The 21787-nt window shown below is 35.5% G+C and overlaps 2 protein-coding genes across 2 annotated transcripts; one reads left to right on the forward strand and one right to left on the reverse strand.

Moving 5' to 3' along the window:
- Positions 1 to 889: 889 nt before the first annotated feature.
- Positions 890 to 2487, reverse strand: LOC107778444 (glycosyltransferase family protein 64 C3-like). The gene has a single exon (XM_016598701.2). It carries the CDS (start codon positions 2139 to 2141, stop codon positions 1146 to 1148), a length of 996 nt encoding a protein of 331 aa, XP_016454187.1. The 5' UTR covers positions 2142 to 2487; the 3' UTR covers positions 890 to 1145.
- Positions 2488 to 8269: 5782 nt separating this feature from the next.
- On the forward strand, positions 8270 to 20744 carry LOC107826677 (peptidyl-prolyl cis-trans isomerase CYP18-1). The gene is made up of 5 exons (XM_016653687.2): positions 8270 to 8439; positions 8558 to 8632; positions 18987 to 19148; positions 20027 to 20185; positions 20429 to 20744. The coding sequence occupies exons 1-5, from the start codon at positions 8437 to 8439 to the stop codon at positions 20510 to 20512; spliced, it is 483 nt and encodes a 160-aa protein (XP_016509173.1). The 5' UTR covers positions 8270 to 8436; the 3' UTR covers positions 20513 to 20744.
- Positions 20745 to 21787: the final 1043 nt, after the last annotated feature.

Raw genomic sequence — 21787 nt, forward strand, 5'->3', positions numbered from 1 at the left:
TTTTCTTAGTAACACATAATATTATTTTTTTAGTCGTCTGGCAATAATGTTTTGTTGATGTGCACTTTCAAGGTTAACCAAATTTAGTAATTAAAAATAAAAATCAATATGATACCTAAATAATAATAGTCACTTCACATTAGAAAAAAGATATAAGAATTTAATAGATTTTACCATATGATATGAATATAGAAGAACAAAGAGATTGACGCATTTTGGTAACACTTGATGAGAAAGTGATCATACAACCCATTATTTAAGGTTAATAAATATGGAGCACTTCATATACTATTAAATATTATATTCCGCAAGAGAATCCCAATATTTCTATATATTTTTTAAAGAAAATTTTATATAAAATCTTAAAAGTATATACAAAAATTATATATTTATATGTCGGTTTGGTTCGAGTTTTTATACTCAATACCAAACCTAATTGGATTTTTTAATCGGTTTGGTTTGACTTTTTAGTTTGGTGTGGTTTTTCGGTTCGGTTTGTACACCTCTATCCCTCACTTTTCATTCCCTGTATTTATAAATCTCCTCTTCACTATTTTAAGTATTTTAGATTTCTTTATTCTTTCATAGGTATAGATGTGCTCCACGCATACAGGGGCGGAACTTGAGAAATACCCATATGTTCGGATAAACCCAATAATTTTTGCTTAAATCATATATTATATTAAAACATTTATTAAATATGTACTTCATAACGAGATATGAATTCGGTGCCAAATTTATAACGCATAAAATTCAAATTCAGACTTTGCCGCTACACGCATAAGTCAATAATTAGCTAGGCTACTACAATACATCAATACATTTCGATCTGTCCTAGAAAAGTACACGAGTTCTTTGGTGTCGAAATTAATATAAAAGCAGCACTATATATTCAATGTGACATGTTATAAAGTAATTATAAACTTTATATTTATATTAGTCGGTTTGGAAAGCATTATTGAAAACAAATATGGAAACTATAAAAGGCATTCTGATACATTAAACTCCTCCCGTTATATGCGGAGTCCGAGAAAGAGTCGAACGACAAAGTTACGTTGTTCGTAACCTTACCCTCCAAGATGCTGCTGAGACCACTAACACCAACTTTATAAGTTATGCAAAGAATATTGTTAGAACTTTAATTTCTATTGAAAAATTTGCCTATCACAATACACCAAGTTGCCACCTTTGTCACAGAGCCCTTGTTCTCCAACTGAATCAACGACCTTCCCATAACTATATCTCAATGGCATCTTCCCCAATAATCTATGAAACTCACCAATACACTCTCCTCTTCTCTTCCTGTGCTCCCTTTTTCTACTACTCAACCCCACATCCCTTTCCTCCATTTCTCCACCTTCATTTCTTGCATCTCCCCAATCCCTCACTTTCTTCGCTCCCACTAAAATCGGCCCCTTTTTTACCTCTCCCGCTACCACAAAATTCATTAAAATATCCTCGCAATTATTCTTTTCTTCTACTTTTGCCCTCAACTTTTCGTATTCTTTACTGCACGTGTAATGGTGGAGATATTGTGCTTTTAAAATCATGAATTTTGTTAACACGATGGAGTATTTGCTACTTTCCATTGTGTAGATCCATGATTTTTGGGTTAAGTCGTAGTTGTGGGACCTGACGAAAAACCCGATTAGTCGATCCGGGTCGGATTTCCAGATTTGGAAGGCGAAGTTTATTGATTCCGAGTCGGGTTCGATGTCGTCGTCGCAGATGAGTACGGCGCGCGTGGTGATGGTTTTTTGAGGGTGGAAGCGGAGGTTGAGACTGGCGGAGGGCTGCCGGAGGACGGAGATTGGGGCGGCGGTGGAGATGGACGAGAGGTTTTGGGAGAGAGATGTTAGGGTTTGTGAAGGAGTTGAGGGGTTGCTCCAGAGGATGATGACGGCGGCGACGGAGGACGCGGCGGCGTAAGTGGCGGCGATTGAAGTGAGAAGTGGGATACGGTGCTCGGAGTAGCCGTTGATTAGTACCGTCATTTGATCGGTTTGTAATGTTCGTGGGTCCGCCGGTGGACGGTTGCACGGGTCAGAGTAGTGGGGTCCAATTCGGAGTGAAAAGACATAAAGGGGCATGGATAAGATTATAATTACATGGAAGGGATAGATGGGCTTTTGATTCTTCATTTTACAGAGGTTGTGCTAATATCATCTGTTTAGTTATGGCAGTTAATGGTGGAATCTGGTGGCGATATTGTGAGTTAGGACAGATTTAAGGACAATTTGATACTATATTGCTTCCGCCAAGTGCACATGTAGTGGACTAGTGGTAATCTTGTTATTTTCGAAGAATTGAAGGGGCATTGTTTCATATGAAGAGTGAAGTGATGGGCTTCCTAAATTGTGTTGTTAAATGGGAGAGAATTAAAAAAATAGCCAGATTTACCGGTAGTAATTGAAAAATAGCCACAATTTCAAAAGTAATCGAAATTTAGTCACTTTTTATGTAAAGATAAATCTGAACTAAAATACTGTTTAAAATTCGGAAAATATTTTAGCATAATATATTGGAGCATAATATACTGGAGTTCCAGTATAATATACTGGAACTCCAGCATATTATACTGGAGTTCTAGTATAATATAACTGTCCAGCATAATATGCCGGAAGTTCATACACAAGTGCTCAAATCTCCAGTATATTATGTTGGAACTTTCCGCGTGTTGGAGTTCCAGCATAATATGCTGGAAGTTCATACACAGGTGCATCAATCTCCAGTATATTATGCTGGACCGGTCCGTGTTGCAGCAAAATAGTGACTATTTTTCAATGACTTTGCAAACGCTAACTATTTTTGAATTACCAGTCCAAAAATCGATTAGCCCGTGCTGTTTTTACTTGTTAAATGGGTAATATTCACAATGATGTACAGCGAATTTGGCACAAGTACGACAGACTCAATTTTTGGCCAAGTTCTCCTGGTTGAAAAGCTCCTTCTTTTCAAAATTGAAATATTTGGCAAAGCTTTTAGAAGAAAAAAAAATATTTTTGAGTAGAAACAGAAAAAAATAGTTTCTCCAAAAAACTATTATTTTTATAAGTATTTTCGAGAAAAATACACGTAGAAATATTTTTTAAAAGCTTGGCCAAATACTAATTGATGCTTAGAAGTATTTTTCAAATTAATTAATCAAACACAAATTGCTTTTCATTAAAAAATAAATTTGAACAAAAAAACACTTCTCAAAATAAGCTCATTTTTTCAGCTTGAACAAACAGGCTTGGAAACTTTATAGCGAATATGTAAGCGTAGGTAATAGTTAATTCTCTTATAAAATAATTTCTCAAACACAATAAAAGCAACATTCAAAGTGTAATAATAAAGGTAAAGTATTACGATTTTACAGAAAAAATCAGTGAACTATTGAGAGCATCTTTTTGCACTTTTCTTTTCTTATTTTAGGAAATAGTACGAAGCATTTATGAAACTTTATTTAATTACAAAAGAAAAGGTTTGACGTCAAAATTAGAAAAGCATTTTGGCGTGCTTTTAACCAATTGAGATTAATTCTTAGTAGTTTAATTGGTTGGCGAGATGAACTTTCACCTTGGCATGAGTTCTCCGCTTTATAATCATCTCCTCAATTTTTCCTTCCCTTCCCTCCTATATATAACAAAAAATTAAAAAGAAAATCGAGAGAGAACTTTCTATAAATTTCTTGTTGGGAGAAACAAGTTTGTTTATAGTATAACCAATATACATTACAGGTAGATTCAGATTGGATTGGTTTTTCTCCAAAAGGAAACCAAATCAAGTAAGTAGGTTCTTCAAATATTGAAATCAAACCAAACCAATTAAGTAAGTTTTTTATCGATTCGATTTTTATCGGTTTTGGTCGTTTTTCGATTTTTCGGTTATTTATCGATTTTTTTTTAAATATGAGACATACACTACCAAACACATATTCCGGAGACTACAGTTTCAATGTAACACTATCAAACCAGTTGATCTTTGAGAAATCTATCATTTACCAAGATATATTGATGATAATTGAAACAAATAGTGATGAATAATTTAATTACTCAATTAAAAATCGATTATTTTTAACATGAAATAAATTCTTGTACTTACCAAAAGAAAACTACCAACCAAACTAAAATGTAAAGGCAAAGAATTAGATTATTATAATAGCAAAAAACTAGACTAAAAATATAAACGACTAATATGTACCATAAAATTTTAGAAACTTTATATAAAAATATACATATTATCACGACCCCAAATTCCCTCCGTAGGATGTCGTGATGGCATCTAGTCTCTAAAACTAGGTAAGCCTAACAATGCGGAATAATAATAAATATCTGAAATAAATAAACTACAATTCAAACAATTTCAACTCCCAAATTCCGATAGAAATAAGTCACAAGCTTCTAAGAATTTATTCTCTATGTCTCTATATATCAAGGTCTAAATAAAATATAAGGAAGCAACATAAAATGATAGAAGGGGACTTCGGAGTCTGCGGGCGCTGGCAAATATACCTCGAAGTCTCCGTACGCAGGTAACTCACTAACGTCTAGGCTAGTAAAATGTACCTGGATCTGCACAAAAAGATGTGCAGAAGCGTAGTATGAGTACACCACAACGGTACCCAGTAAGTGCCAAGCCTAACCTCGGTAGAGTAGTGACGAGGTCAGGTGAGGCCCTACTGGAATATAATAATGTAGTGATAAAATATTTAATAATATAGTGAAATAAAATGACACTGGAAATAAATCAAATAGTATGTCACATTTAATGACACCAAATAATTGCAAATAATATCTCGTGAAATCAAAACAGAATTTTCTTCAACTTTATGAAAATCACAACAATTAATCGAAGGCAACCATGGCCATAAATCAATATTAACAAGGGCACTACCGAGGTACCGCCTCGTAGTCCCAAATTATAAATAATTTCACAATATCTCATTTCCTTATATCACCGCGGGAGCCTTCACAATTTATTTAAAGAAAATATTTTTTTTCCGAAATAGCATCCCGCGTTTTAGCCACCCTTATCACACCGCATGACTTCTAGTAGTTCCCCTACTAGCCACGCGTATCAAGCCACCCTTATCTCACCGCATGCGTTTCAACACCCATACCTTATACCACCGCATGCGTATCAATATCATAATATATCACAATTTGCACCACAAGTGCTCAAATAATTTAACTTGCCAAAATAATTCAACAATAATATTTTTTCACAATAAAGAGCTCACGGCTCCCTCACAATGAGTATAAAAAAAAATATATTCAGGAGTAAATAATTTAGGAAAATAATATTTCAAAATCTTTACTGCGTTGCTTCAATATCAAGTTTAAAAATGTCACATACTTCATATTAATAATATTTAATTTAAAGAAAATCAACCTTCAAATAATGCACAGAATAAAAGAAACCAAGTTTCAACTAAACATGTAAAACAATTAGTAGGAAAAGGTCGAACAAATTTGAAGTATATATCTCATATCATTGATGAAGAATATAATAAGATAAAATAATTTAATAAATGCGCAACAACGATCTACACAATTTAAAATATAATCTTTTACATTTAGCCCGTGTACACACTCGTCACCTCGTGTACACGACTTTCAACACATTTCAATAATCACATTCATATTAATTCTAGGGAAAATTTCCCCCACACAAGGTTAGACAAGTCACTTATCTCGACTTGCTCCAATTTAACTAAGTATTATGCTTTTTTCTCGAATTTCTGACTCCGATCGATTTGTATCTAGTCATAATTAATTCGATACAGTCAACAAAAATTATAGTAATCAATTTCATAAGAAAATATTACGTTTTCATTAAAAATCGAAATTAGCTCAAAATTTGCCTGTGGGGCCCACATCTCGGAATCCGGCGAAACTTATAAAATCCGACAACCCATTCAATTACAAGTCCACCCATACTAATTTTACCAAAATCCGATAACAACTCGACCTCCAAATCTTAAATTTTCATTTCTATGAGATTTTCTAAAATTTTCCAAATTTCAATCTCAAAACACTAATTAAATGATGAAAATAATGATATATTCGTATATATTGACCAAATCCGAGTTAGAATCACTTACCCCAATATTTTTCCTTGAAAATATATCAAATATCGCTTCTGCTCAAGCTCCAAGTTGTTAAAAATGGCGAAATGGACGAAGCCTCCCTGTTTTTATAACTTACAGATCTGTCCAGGGTGACCTCGATCATGGGGTCCGATCATGGAGTCCGATCATGGGGAGTCCGATCATAGGGAGTCCGATCATGGAGTCTGATCATGGGCTACCTCGATCATGGGCTGCCTCGATTTATAAGGGACCTCGATTTGTTAGGGACCTCGATTTTGTAAGGGACCTCGATTTGTTATGGACCTCGATTTGTAAAGGAGCTCGATTTGTCATGGACCTCGATTTGTTATGGACCTCGATTTGTAAGGGACCTCAATTTTGTAAGGGACCTCGATTTGTAAGGGACCTCGATTTGTTAGGGGCCTCGATTTTGTAAGGGACCTCGATTTTGTCATGGACCTCGATTTGTTAGGGACCTCGATTTTGACAGGGAGCTCGATTTTGACAGCAGCCCGATTTTGACAGCATTTCCAGCAGAAAATTGCAGCAGCTTTTGTAGTAGCTAAGTCCCACTTTTGATTCGTTAACCATCTGAAACTCACCCGAGGCCCTCGGGACCTCAACCCAAAACACCAACAAATCCTAAAACATCATACGAACCTATTTGAAACCTCAAATCACATCAAACAATGCTAAAATCAGGAATCATGCTCCAATTCAATCTTAATGAAACTTAGAATTTCCAACTTCTACATTCGATGTCGAAACCTCTCAAATCAAGTCCGATTGACTTCAAATTTTGCACACAAGTCATAAATGACATAACGGAGCAGTAAAAATTTTCAGAACTGAATTCCGAGCCCGATATCAAAAAGTCAACTCCCCGGTCAAACTACCAAACTTTAAATTCCTATTTTAGCCACATCAAGTCTGATTTTACTACGGACTTCCAAATAAAATTTCGATCACGCTTCTAAGTCCAAAATCACCATACGGAGATGTTGGAATCATCAAAACTCTATTCCGGGGTCATTTGCACATAATTCGACATCCGGTCACTATTTGAACTTAATCTTTAAATTTTTTATCAAAATTCCATATCTCGGGCTAGGAACCTCGGAATTTGATTTCGGGCATACGCCCAAGTCCCAAATTACGATACGGACCTACTGGACCTATCGAAATACTGATCCGAGTCCGTTTGCTCAAAATATTGACCAAAGTCAACTCAATTGAGTTTTAAACATCTAATTCACTTTTTAATCCATTTTTCACCTGAAAACTTTCCGAATTTAAAGATGGTAATGATTCGAGTAATGGTAAATAGTGCTTAGATCACATAATTAATCATTAAATTTAAAGATGACATTTTGGGTCATCACACATATATATAGGTGTAATAATAAATTTAAATAGCTACTTCTATAGTCGGTTTGATTCATTTTTTTTCCGGTTATTTTTTGATTAAAATTAAAACCAAACCAAATTTGATCGGTTTTTAAAATTCAAAACCAAAACCAAACCAAACCTAAAAAGTATCGGTTTTTTTGATCGATTTAGTTCGATTTTCTGTTTGGTTCGATTTTTCGGATTTTTATGAAAACCCCTATAATAATTACAGGTTCACTCGATTTCTATAAGGTCTAGTAGGTTGCAGTTCGGACGCTAGGGTTTTACTCCAGCTTGATCCTTTAAAATTAAGGGGTGAGATTCGTCAAAATGAAAATTTCCAGGGCAAATTGGAACTAGTAGAACCCCAAAACAGGTACATGACACTTCAAGTCAAGGGATGTCATCCAAATTGCATTGTCCAAATAATTCACTACTTAAAGTATATAGCATTATTCTTTAAATAAACAATATAGAGCTTTGACGTAACTAGTAAAGTTGCTGCCCTGTGACGTGATCAGAAGGTGACATGTTCAAACTTTGGAAACAAGTTCTTGCTTCGATAAGTTTGCTTACGATAAACCCTTGTGGTACAACCCTTCCCGGATCCCCGCATGACGGGAGTTTAGTGCACCTTTTTAATATAAACAATATATACACACAATAGACAGACGCACTATTTAAACAGTATAAAATAACATATATCAATAAAAATATACTCAAAAATAATCTTATCATTATTTAATATCGTATTATAATTGTCATATCACATTATAATTTCTATTTAACTCGTTACCAAACGACCCTTTGTGCATACTGCTTGTGCCTCGAGAAAGAAGTCGAAGCTAACCGGGCCTTACAGAAGATCCCCACAAAAACCCTTATGTTAAACTCTTATTTTTTCATCAGTAGCAAAGCAGAAAAGGGCTCCGAGTCAGCTCTAATAATCTCAAAGACTCAAGCAGCAAAACATGGTACGTTCTTCCTTTTTTTCTTTTTCTTTCGGATATTTTATCAAACACATTCTGCTCCAAGCTATTTTCTCAAAAATTGAGGCCACCAAATTTAGCAATCGCTTGGTGTTTTGCGCAGTCAGTGACGCTTCATACAAACCTAGGCGATATCAAGTGCGAAATCTTCTGTGACGAAGTCCCTAGAACTGCTGAGGTTCGTTTTTTCTTTAAGAAATTGATTTTTTATATTATTTGTGTTTTAAAGTAAACTGAGGTTGAATGCTTTTGTTTTCTTTTACATTTTTTTAGAATTTTGATGAATCCATTCTGCAACCTCAAACTCAAAGAATAAATATAGACAAAAATATTTTGATTTGCTTGTTCTTTAGCTACTCCAAAAAGGGTTCAAATTAAAAGGATTTCAAATTATCTCACTGCTGTATCTGTAGAGTAACTAGTTATTCTAATTTGGCCATGTTGCAATTTTTGAAATAATATTTGGAGATTCTTCAAAAGTAAGTTTTTTTTTAAAAATCATACTGGTTCATTGTTTCAACTTCACACTTGAAATTTGGTATTTAGAATTTGAAAAACAGGTTTTAGGAGTTTTTCAAATTTTCAAGTTTTCAGTAACAAAATTTCAACTGTTTTTTCAAGTTCAAACACAACTTCTAACTTCCAAATACCTTATTTCAACTTAACTTCATATACTGCTTTTTTTTCTCTCTCCAAATCTCAACTAAATTGTGTCCAAACTCCTACTAACAATTCTTGTTTTGGGGGGGGGGGGGGGGGCGTTGATTAGCTGTTTTCTTCCATGCTTGCCTGAAATTGGTAACAAAAAGTATAGAACTTTGTTTGCAATTTGATAGGTCTAGCAAAAAATTTGACAGGTTTGTTCTTTTCCTTTTGGCGTAATATAGTGGTGGATGTTAATTTTTACCTTTACCTTTTAAGGTTCCAATTTAAGGCTTTAGGTCCGACAGAGGCCAAATAGTTTGACTAGAGCTTCCTATAATATTTTTAATTCCCCTGCCTGTTCAGGTAGTAGGAATTGCACTACCGTAGGATTGATTTAGTTAGGTTCGCCGTTGCTGGGGCTTTGGTTGCCGGCTCCCTTATCATCAGGTCATAGGCATCTCCAGTATTGGGCAGGCAGGCGTCAACCCCCATAATACATGTATATTTGGTAAATAGCAGTTGTGCCTGGTTACTGTGATCTGTTTCGGAGGAGGCACCCCTTCTCCAAAAGTCACGGGGCTATTTTGCTAAGTTCCTTAGCGAGAGTTGTTTCCCCCTCCTAGTTATTCTTTACCTTAACACACCGACAGTTTGGGAATTTGAGTAGTTTCTCTAATGTAAATGATTCTTCAGTGGTTAGCTCCAGACATGGGCTTCATCCCTTCATTATATGGGTAGTTGGATGTTTAGCAATGATGAATCATTTCTCGTGCCCATATAATAGTACATTTTTTCCATCCCTATAACATGAAAGCAATAGACTTTTTTGCGCATGAGCTTTTGGGGTTCCAAGGACATGCTTGACCTTGTTGGATGTTTATCAATGGACATGGACATTCATGTTGTGTTGTCTTTGTGCTTATTAAGGATGGATTACCATCCATCTGTATATTTTGTCTAACGCCTGACTGTTCTTCTTCCACTTTCTCCCCTGCTGAATATCTTCATGCTTAAAATATAGACAGACTTATTAAATTTGCCTTCTGATAAGCCATAATTAGCCGGCAGGTCGTCCACCTTCTGAGGATAAAAGTCTGTTTTACTAATGCAGCTTTCTAAGTTTAAGTGACCTAGATGGGTTCAGCTGCGTTTGATGCATCGGTCTTCCTTCCTAACTTGTCATTATTGCAATTATATAAGAACCGAATACAAACATAAAACAAGTTACTACTTAAGATATCCTGTTAAACTACATAAAATGATTTATCTTCCTCATCCTCAAAAGAAAAAAGAAAGATTTATCTTCCTGGTATTCAGATAAAATTGAAAGTGTCTTATCTTCCTGGAAAACTTAGTTTAGTCTATCTGGTTGGAGTAATTGAATTGCTACATCCCTTTGAAGTGAAAGATCTTCCAGATTGGCGCAAGGGATACTGTATCCGACCTTTGTAGGCTACATCTTCCTGGAATAGCCATAAAGGATATAGTTTCAGTGAATGTGACAATGTCTTATGAAATAGACAAGAAAAAGGTATAAACAGAGATGCATTCTCTAATAACCTTAAAAAAAGATGTCATATCAAATAAGCAGACAAGTTTGGGAAACATTGTCGAATTGCAAATACAAAATGCTTGTGTGTTAGTACAGGAAGGTTTGCTCTTCTGGTTCAAACATCAATGACAACATGCTGACCCCAAAAGTGGGGTCTGGGGTCTGAAGAGGGAGAGTGTACGCAGACCTTACCCCTACCTTGTGTGAGGTAGGGGATACTTAAAGTGGTAATGACCTTTCTAATTCCTTATTGAAAAAAACCCTTGTAAAATGAGGATCTTCAAGCATGCCTCATTCACATGCAAAAAATTTCTGTTTAAGTTGAATGGAAAAGAACTTTTCAAACCTTTGATTTTTCTGAATTCTGAGGTAAAAAGAGGGCAAAATAATTAGCAATGAGATCTCTTCATTCCAGCCTTCAAGGAGGGTTGTGAGGGCCAGCTTCATGGAGGTTTATATACACATACCTATTTTTGTACTATAGAGAGTTGAGCAGTGCTGTGAAAGGCGCTTGCCTCAGCGCTTAAAGTGTGAGGCGACGCAAAGCAGACATTTGTCGCCTTTTTTGCTTTGTAGCGAGGAGGCAACGAGGAGGAGATGAGACGTTGAGAACCAGTGCTTTTTTTTTTCTTTCTAAAAAAAGACAGACTTAAAAACGCAACATATAGGGTTTTTCTGTCAGACTCAGACCTTTGCGCAACTCTTCTTCTTCGGTTCTTCCTCTTTCAGTCGCAACAGCTAGGGTTCAGCTATTCAGGTACTTGCTTCTTCTATTTTCTCCTTCTTCTTTCTTCTTTCTTTTTTCTTTCTTTTCTTTCTTTTTTCCGGCAGCAACTATCTTTTTTCGGCAACTTCTTTTCTTCCTTTTGTTTTCCAACAGCAACTCTATTTTTCCGGCAACAAACTCCTCTGTTTCGGGAGTTCTTTTGCTCAGTTTTTTGCTTCCTCCATTACTTGAATTATTTTTGCAGGTTTAGTATACAACTGATTACATAATAACTCTATTATTTGTCTATAAACATTATATTCAATGGCATCATCTAATGGTAGTAAATTGAATGACATAGCTTGGAATACGAGGAGCAAAAAAATCAGCAATTCAATGTGTGTTTTGCTAAAAAACTTACCAAGGTGGAATTACTCGTCAAAAACAACATTTACTTGGTGGGTTTAAAAGTGTAGTACAATGTCCAGTTTGTCTGGTTGAGGGAAGAAATAAAAGCGTTTGTTAAAAAGAAAAATGTGGTAAAACTCAAATGAGCTACAAAGCACATGTGGCTAATCTTATTGATGAAGACAATGAAATGGGGTCTTCTCCCTAAAAAATTCAAAAAATGTCTTCAACTAGTGCCAGTGTATCATGCATGGCATGGTTCGGGGCGAAAGGTCTTCTCAATCTTTATTTCTCGTAAAAACCACACGAAAAGAGAAAAGGTGATGATGTTATAGAAAGAACCAAGAAGATTTTAAGGGATCACACTGTAAGTGATTTTGCAACATAGATCTACGATGTAGGATTCCCTTTCAATTGTGTCAATTACAAAAGTTTTGCTAAATTCATTGAGGCCGTAGGACAATATGGCTAAGGAATGAAGCCTCCTAGCCATCACGAAGTTAGAGTTACTCATCTAAAAAAGACGGTGGAGAAGTAGACAAGATTGTTGAGGAACATACAGTGCAATGAAATAAATTTGGATGTTCCATTATGATGGATAAATGGACAACACGAAATGGAAAAATGATCATCAATGTTTTGGTAAATTCTATAAGAGGTAGTGGTTTTTTTTGGATCCCACGATATTAGCAACTCTTCTATGGATTCCACCAAAATGTACAACTTGTTTGAGGAGAGCATTGAGAAAATTGGAAAGGAAAATGTTGTACAAGTTGTGATAGATAACGCTATTGAGAATGCCATAGCGTGACATGTTGAAGGGTGTGTACCCACACATTTATTGGACTGCATTATGCTGCCCAATGTATCAATTTGATGTTTGGTGACATCTTCAAGGCAAAACCCGTATAATTCATGTAACTTTAATGTAGTTGTCTTTAATATAACTTTAAGTTTCTTTATACTTATTAACTATTAAAATAGTATTTTTACAGTTTTTGCCAAGGCCATAAAGATACATTCTTACATTAGTTAGAGGCTATTGTTGCTAAACTTGATGAGAAAATTTACAAACAAAAGAAATTTGGTGAGACCGGCCATGACAAGATTTGCAATGGCTTTCTTGGCTTTGCATGATTTTTACATGCAAAAAAACAACTTGAGATGACTAGTCACTTCAACCGAATAGAAAAAAGTAGATTAGCAAAGGAACTTGCGGGAAAGAAGTTGTCTGACATATTATTTCTCCATCATTTTGGAATGACGTTGTTCAAGTATTTAAAGTTGGTGGTCCTTTGATTACCGTACTTCATCTGGCGAACGAGGAGAAAACCACTAATAAGCTATCTTTACGAAGATATGGATAGAACCAAAGAAGCTATTGAAGAGTCATTTGAGGGCGATGAGAGTAAATATGAGAAAGTTTTCGAGATAATTGATAGAAGGTGGTTAGATCAACTTGATCGACCTTTGCATGCAGCATAACATATTTTGTACCCGGGTCTGTTTTATAAGAATAATGACAATGGCATTTTAGATGCAAAAGTGTGGCTGAGATATCATGCATGTGTTGAGAAGTTGGTCCCTAATTTAACAAGGGCCAGAGCGTGCTAAGTATACACAAGGAGATGCGCTATTTGGTTATAATACGGCTGTTAGAGCCAAAGACATAAGGTCACCAGGTAAGTGAGTTGTTTTAGTTGTCTTTATAGCTTTACTTTTGAGTTATTTGATTCATTTATACTTATTAATTTTTAAAATATTTTTTCGATAGTTGAATGGTAGTTGCAATGTGGTCGGTCATCAAACTCCAAACTTGTAAAAGTTTGCTGTCAAAGTACTAAGTATAACTTGTAGCTCATTCGGATGGGAGAGAAATTAGAGCGTGTTTGAACATGTGAGAAGATTTATTATATTCTATATTACGTTAACATCTACTCCCTAAGTTTCAAAAATATTGGCACTATTTTCTTATTAGTCTGTTCCAAAAAGATTGGCATCTTTCAAATTTCTTTAATAGAAAGTATTTTTAGCCACACAAATGCTATGAAAAGTTTCAACCCACAAATTTCAAAAGTTTTATAGCCACACAAATATTATGGCTTATTTAAGACCTCCTATCTTAAAAGTCCTCTCTTCTTTATTAAAGTTTGTGCCAAGTCAAACTAAGATAATCTTTTTGCAACGGAGGAAGTAGTATCTATTAATTATTCTCTACAACTTATGTGCAGATTTATTCCAAGAGGAGGAAGAGGCTTGAGCTATCGCGTTTCAATGATCTAGTGTATATTAAATACAATAGAACAATGAAACGTCGTTACGAAGCTCGCGATACCATTGATCCAAATAATATTGAGGCAAATGAATGGTTAATTGGAGCCTCCCAAAATCATGAAGACGAAGAAGTATATGAAGAATGGTATCGCAAGCGTCATAACGACGCTTCATTGTTCTATTGTATTTAATATACACTAGATCATTGAGACGCGATAACTCAAGCCTGTTCCTTTTCTTGGAGTGAATCTGCGCATAAATTGTAGGAGTAATTAATAGATACTAATAATAATACAATATAGAATATATTTAATATAATAAATCTGCTTCTTACATGTTCAAATACGCTCCAATTTCTCTCACATCCAAATGCGCTTCAAGTTAAGTTTAGTACTTTGACGGCAAGCTTTTGCAAGTTTGGAGTTTGATGACCAAATTGCATCCACCAGTCAGCTATAGAAAAATATTTTAAAAGTTAATGGGTATAAAATAAATAAATCAAATAAATTAAATTAAAGCTATAAGGACATCTATATTAAAGTTAGTTACTTGGTGACCTTATGTCTCTGGCTTTAATAGCTGTCAATAAACCAAATAGGCCATCTGCTTGTGTGTACTTGCCAAACTCTCTCCCCTATTTGATATACCATTGCTGCATTAAGGACCAACTTCTCAATACGTTTATGGTATCCAACCTACACCTTTGAATCTAAAATGCCATCTCTATTATTCTTGTAAATCAATCCCGGGTTCAAAATATGGTCTGCTACTTGCAAAGGTCGATGAAGTTGAATCGACCACATTCTATCAATGATCTCGAAAACTTTCTCATATTTCCTCAAATCTCCCTCAAATGACACTTCAATAGTTTCTTTGGCTCTATCCATAGCTTCATAAAGATAGCCCATTGGTGGTTTTCTCTCCCCATCCACCATACGAAGCTCCCTAATCAAAGGACCACCAACTTTAAGTGCCTGAACACCGTTATTCCAAAATGATGGTAGCCATTTTCTTTTCCCGCAACTTCCTTTACATATCTATTTTCTTTCCATTCGATTGAAAGAACTAGCTTTCTCAAGATTTTCCTTTTGCAAGTAAAAACTATGCAAAGTCAAGAAAGTTGTCGCAAATCTTGTCTTGGCCGGTCTCATCAAATTTTTTTCATTTGTAAATTTCCTCATCAAATTCAACAACAATGGCCTTTGACTGATGTAAGAATATATCTTGACGGCCTTAGTGAAAACTGTAAAAGTAACAATAACAATTTTATAGTTAATATGACATGAGTATAAATAAAGTTAAAGCTCTAAAGATAACTGTATTAAAGTTACCTGAAGCATATGAGTTTTCCTTTGAATATGTCACCAAACATCAAATTGATACAATGGGTAGCACATGAAGTCCAATAAATATGTGGATATATACCCTGCATCATCTTACCCGTACTAACATTCTCACTAGCGTTATCGGTAACAACTTGTACAATATTTTTCCTTCCCAATTTTCTCAGTAGTCTTTGCAAACAAGTTGCACATTTTGGTGGAATTCGTAGAAGAGTTGCTAGCATCGTAAAATTCAAGAAAAACACTACCTCTTGGAGAATTCACCAACACATTTATGACCATTTTTCCATTTTGTGCTGTCAATTTATCCATCATAATAGAACATCCAAACTTGTCTCATTCTACTCTATGTTCCTCAACAACCTTGTCTATCTTCCTCACCTCTTTTTTAAGATGAGTTACTCTAACTTCGTGATAGCTAGGAGGTTTCATTCCTGGGCCATATTGTCCTACGACCTCAACGAATTTATCAACAATTTTGTAGTTAACACAATTGAAAAGGAGCCTTGCATCGTACGTCCATGTTGTAAATGCACTTACAACGCGATCCCTCAAAATCTTCTTGGCTTCCAAACTTGAACTGGAATCACCTTTTTCCTTTTCTTGTTGTTTTGCCGAGAAATAAAGATTGAGAGGATCTTTCGTCACCGTACGCGCCGTGGATGATCCACTAGAACTATCTGAAGATATTTTTTGAGTTGGGGGTAGAGGGTCCGATTTCATCATCTTCATCCATTTCATCATCATCTTCATCAATTAGATTCACAGATGCTTCATAGCTCATTTGAGTTCTTGTCACATGTTTATTCTCAACAACTGTTTTTACTTGCTCCCTAACATTAGTTGGACAAAGAGGACATTGTACTACATTTTTAAATCCACCAATCAAATGTTGTTTGTGACGAGTTATTCCACCATGGTAAGTTTTTTCACAAAACGCACATTTAATTGCGGATCTTGTTGAGCCTTGTATAACATATTCCAAGCTATATCATTTCTTTTACGGCAGAGTACATCGATAACCCCTTTAAGTTGTCCACACTTTTCACTTTGACACTCCATCTTAAGTCCGTTCCATTTGAACACTTCAACCACAGCTCGAATGTTTCATTTAGACACAAAATTTGTAGGCAGCTAAACACAAAAGGTACGTGAAATTCACACGCCAGACTTACGAATAAGACAAGGACACGTGGATTTAACTTAAACAAATATAAAAAATTAAAAAATAATTAAATATAAAAATGAGAACCCCACCCACCCGCCATCTTCCCCAATGACCATTCCTTGCCGGCAAAATCAATTTCCAGCCATTTTTTTCCAACTCTTCTCCAGAAAATTGGTCCTTTCTTCGTTTTCTTCTTTTTCTTCACGTTGGAGCTTTGGCCGAATTTTTTTGAAAGATCCAAATATGATTTTCTCCTTCTTTCACGAAAATTCGTAGGGAAAAATAAAGTTCGCCCTTTTTTGAGATGTAAATCTGATTTTTCTTCAGATTCAAGTCACAAAGTTTAATTTCGTTAATGTTGAGAAAAACGAAACTGCACCGGAAAAAATGAAGTTTCGCCGGAAATGTTGTTATTCAGATTTTTCTTTCTTAATGTTAATTTTGTTACTTTTAAAAGATCCACATTGTTCAAGAGAAGATGGAGGTAACAAAGTTTTTCTTTCTTGTTCATGCTACTTTTGGACAACTCGCAAGATTTTTGTTAATTTTGGGCTGAGGAGTGAGGAAATAGCGATAAGTGCAGCTTACATGATGTTTTTGTGCTTCTGTGCGCGAGTTATTTGGTGGTGTTGGGGCTACTTGTTTTTAGACTTAAAGGGGTTGCTGGACATGGTTGTTTTGGGTGTTACAGTGAAGCTTGGTAAAGCTCACATGGTGTTAATTGACAAGATGCAGTGGAATGAGAAGATGGAGAGGTGAGAGAAAGAAAGTTACTTTGTTTTTTATTTTTTCTCTATTAACATTTATTCTTTGGGACCCATAACAATAGCATTTCACGCTCTCTAAAGCGGTGGGCAACACACACTATGCCACATCATCAAATTGTGTTTAAATGACACATTTGACTTGTGGTTGGAGTGTTCAAATGGAATGAACTTAAGTTGAAGTACCTAAGTGAAAAGTGAGGACAACTTTAAGGGGCTGTCGATGTATTCTGCCTTCATTTATTAGCATCGGATGAGTCAATACTGTTTATAGGAAAAAAATATTAAGTCAATATGCAATTAATTCTACTCTATAACTGAATAAAAGAGGAAAAATTCAGGTATGAAGGAAGTCTGCCTCTGCCCAAAAACCAGTGCTGGACTCGGAAAAAACAGAGCCAAAAAAAAAAAAAAGAAGAGAAGAAGAAAAAGGAAGAAAGAAAGAAAGCTCTCTGCCAAAAGGCTCTCCGCTGCTCGAAAACAACAGAGTGGAAAAAAAAAAAAAAGAAGAGAAGAAGAGAAGAGAAGAGAAGGGAAGAAAGAAAAGAAGAAAGAAAGAAGAAGAAAGAAAGAAGAAAGAAGAAACAAGAAAGAAACTCGGAGAAGAAGAAAGAAGAGAAGCATACCCGATCGAAGAAACTTGAAGAAGAAAGAAGAAATCTGGTTTGCTTCTTTGTTGTGGGGCTGGGTCGACGAGCTTGAAGGACAACAACAACAATAACCCAGTATAATCCCACTAGTGGGGTCTGGGGATGGTAGTGTGTACGCAGACATTACCCCTATCCTGGGGTAGAGAGGCTGTTTCCGATAGACCCTCGGCTTCCTCCCTCCAAGAACTCCTCACCTTGCTCTTGGGATGACTCGAACTCACAACCTCTTGGTTGGAAGTGGAGGGTGCTCACCACTAGAGCAACCCACTCTTGTCGACGAGCTTGAAGGAGAGAGAAGAAAACAAACTCAAGCCCTAAATTTTCTTTTAATTGCTGATGTCTGTTGCTTTTTTTTTTCTTTTCAAAAAGTCGTTGCTACTGTGCGCCTCTCGCTACTTAGCGCCTCTCACTACTCAAGCAGAGGCGCTTGCCTTTTTAATTTCGCCACGCAACAGAGGAAAGTGGCGCCGCAGCCTCGCAAGCTTCATGCTATTAGCACTGAGACGAGCGCTATTTACAACCTTGCCCCATGAAGTGAAATATCATGTAGATATTGATTTTTTTACTTTGAATGTCACGAGTCCCCTCCATTAGTATTAGGTGTACATTTGAGCAATTGTATAACGGTGAGGGTAGGTATAGACGGATACTCAAACGGAGGGTAGTTTAAACTATTTCTCATAGTAGAGGGATATACTTGATCCTTTTCCGTTTCGTAATCCATATGCTTATGCTACATAGAGGGACATTATAAAGTAGTGAACATTATCTCATAAATGGAAAAAGCTAAGCTTTATGGCACATGTAGACTACTTTTTCTCCCTGGAATTCTATCTGGTACCCTGAATTTTGCAAACTCCTTCAGAGCCATGATTGCTTGCAGAATTATTAATCTTGTTTGGTTTATACTGGCAGTTCCTTCTTAATCTGGAAGCAGTAGAAATATTTGATTGAGTGGTGAAACTAATTGATATATGGTGTTTGTTTGATTGGTACGAATATAAAGTTCCCTTTGATTGCAGAACTTCTTGGCATTATGCGCAAGTGGTTATTATGATGGGACAATATTTCACAGAAATATAAAGGGTTTCATGATCCAAGGTGGTGACCCAACAGGTACAGGAAAAGGCGGGACAAGTATTTGGGGAAAAAAAGTCAATGACGAGATACGGGAGTCTCTCAAGGTACTTGTCTGCAACATTCGGTCTGATAGATGTTTGCCTATTATTCAGTGGCTTTGTTATGGAGTTATCAAACAACACAATTGCAAATAGGAACTGAGAATTGATCTTTGATTAATTGAAACTCAATATATGGAATTAGAGAATAACTAGATAGACACTAGATAGACATTAACATAACTAAGATAGGAACAGAAAGAAAGTAGGGGGAGAGACAGAGCCACAGAGAGAAATATGCGAGAGAGAGACCAGAGAAGGGAAGTTTCTAACAATATTCAGCCTAGCCCTACTATTGCTACTCTACCCTATTTTAACAAGTTCGGTTAATTGTTTACAGTACTTGGGGCCCACAACCCGGATCCCATATCATGGCCCATTGACTATTTTTATTCATAACAGGCTTCCTAAATCATCCTATTATTCAGTGGCTTCCTAAATCTATGCTGTCAAGTTTGACCTGTTCTTGATTAGAACATTGTTTTGTTGGTCCTATAGAGCTTGAGATTCTGTAATATGGGCTGTAGCATCTGGCAGACCTTTAACAAAAGTTTGTTTAGCATTGCAATTGAAAAGTGTTCTCGTTTCATGGCAACTTAATGATACTTTGTTAAGAAAATAAATAAAAACTTTCTGATTTCTTCTTACCTTATCTTGTTTTTAACATACTTTGGCACCTCGACTGCTTCTGGGGGGTCGCTTGCCTTTGATTCAGGATTCGGAATTGATGCCAAACTAGTCAACATGGATCTGATTAGACTTTTACTACACCATGTCGATGATGTTCTATGTCTAGCATGTTTGATTTATCATCTTTTACTTTTAATATTAGTGACTGCCTCTACTTAATTTTCTTATCATGTGTGCCTTGCATTCCATTCCAGCACAATGCAAGAGGGATATTGTCAATGGCCAACAGTGGCCCTAATACCAACGGGAGCCAGTTTTTCATGACATATGCCAAGCAACCACATCTTAATGGATTGTACACCATCTTCGGGAAAGTGATACATGGATTTGAGGTCCTTGATATTATGGAAAAGGTATGCCTGGATTGATGCTTGCCGATAAACTTCTGCAATGAAGAGAAATCTATCATTTTCCAGCATTTGTGCTAATTAGTGATTCTTCGCTCTTATTCAGCATTAACTTATTAAACAGAGAAATACCGACTCTATAGCATAATATTCCGTTTTTCAGTATTTATGTTACTCGATACAGGGCCCTTTTGATAAAGTGAATTTGCTTAGCTATCACCTATTTCACTTATTATCTAAATTTTGCAGACTCCAACAGGACAAGGTGATAAGCCCCTTGCCGAAATCAGGCTCAACCGGGTGACCATACATGCTAATCCACTTGCTGGCTGATGTTATTTTGAAAGCATGGTATGGCAGCATGTGTAATCTCATTGTTGGACATGTCGATCATGGTGATTACTTAGTATCATTGCTATGGTCAACCTTCATCACCGACAAATTTACTGGTAGATAGGGAGTAGTTAATACGGGATATGGTAGTAGTAATGAAGCATCCATTGCTTGTACTAGATTAGCTGCAGAAGTGTTATTTTCTTGAAAATACAATCTTGATATCTCCAAATAGCAATATCTAACTGAAGCCTTGAATTGGTTCACTAGATTTACATGTTTACTGTTTACATTACAAAGGCCTAATGTATCTCAAGTAATCATGTATCTTGGTATGAAATATGAGAACGACCAGTGCAAATCTAGTTGGATGCTAATGGTGAAATATGAAAAGATTTAAGATTTATGGAATGTAAATCAGGAATAGTTAACGTGGGTTATACTTTTGAATATTTTGTACTTCTGTTATGTGATGCAATTTGATTGGTACTTTTTCTTCTGAGTTACTCTGAGTTTTTGTAAAATTTCTTTTGCATTTAGTCCATGTCCACATCTCTTGAAGAAAACATAGAGGGTGATAGAAGTAATCAACAGGGTGGCTTGCTAATTGTACATTCACTCGTTGTCTTAGCGTTCACATTTCAGCACGTCTTTAAAATTTAACCACTATCTTGGAGTTTTAAATTTTCACAAGTGAAACTTCAGAATAGGCGTTTACAAACCGAACCGAAAACCGTACCAAATCGAAAAGTCGAACCGAAAATCATACCAAATTGAAAAGTCAAATCAAACCGATTAAAAAATCTGACTAGGTTTGGTTTGGTATTGAATAAAAAAATCCGAACCAAACCGACATATAAATATATAATTTTTTATATATAATTTTAAGACTTTATATAGAGTTTTATTTAAAAATATCTAGAAATATTTGAGATGCTCTCATGGGATATAATATTTAATAAAATTATAAAGTGCATTCATTTTTATTTACTTTAAATAAGAGATTGTATCACTTTCTTATTATGTGTTATTGAAATGCGTCAATCATTTCTTTTTTGTTCTTTCATATTCATATGTCAAGATTTATTATATATTTTTCGAATTTGAAGTGGTATTTCGATAATCTAAAATTACATAGAACATATCATTATTTAGGCGTCATATTGATTTTTATGTTTAATTATTAAATTTGGTTAACCCTGAAAGCGTAAATCAACAAAAAATTATTGGTAGACGACTAAAAAAATAAACTATTATGTGTTACTAAAACAAATT

Source organism: Nicotiana tabacum, chromosome 15 (assembly GCF_000715075.1).
Source record: "Nicotiana tabacum cultivar K326 chromosome 15, ASM71507v2, whole genome shotgun sequence".
NCBI lineage: Eukaryota > Viridiplantae > Streptophyta > Magnoliopsida > Solanales > Solanaceae > Nicotiana > Nicotiana tabacum.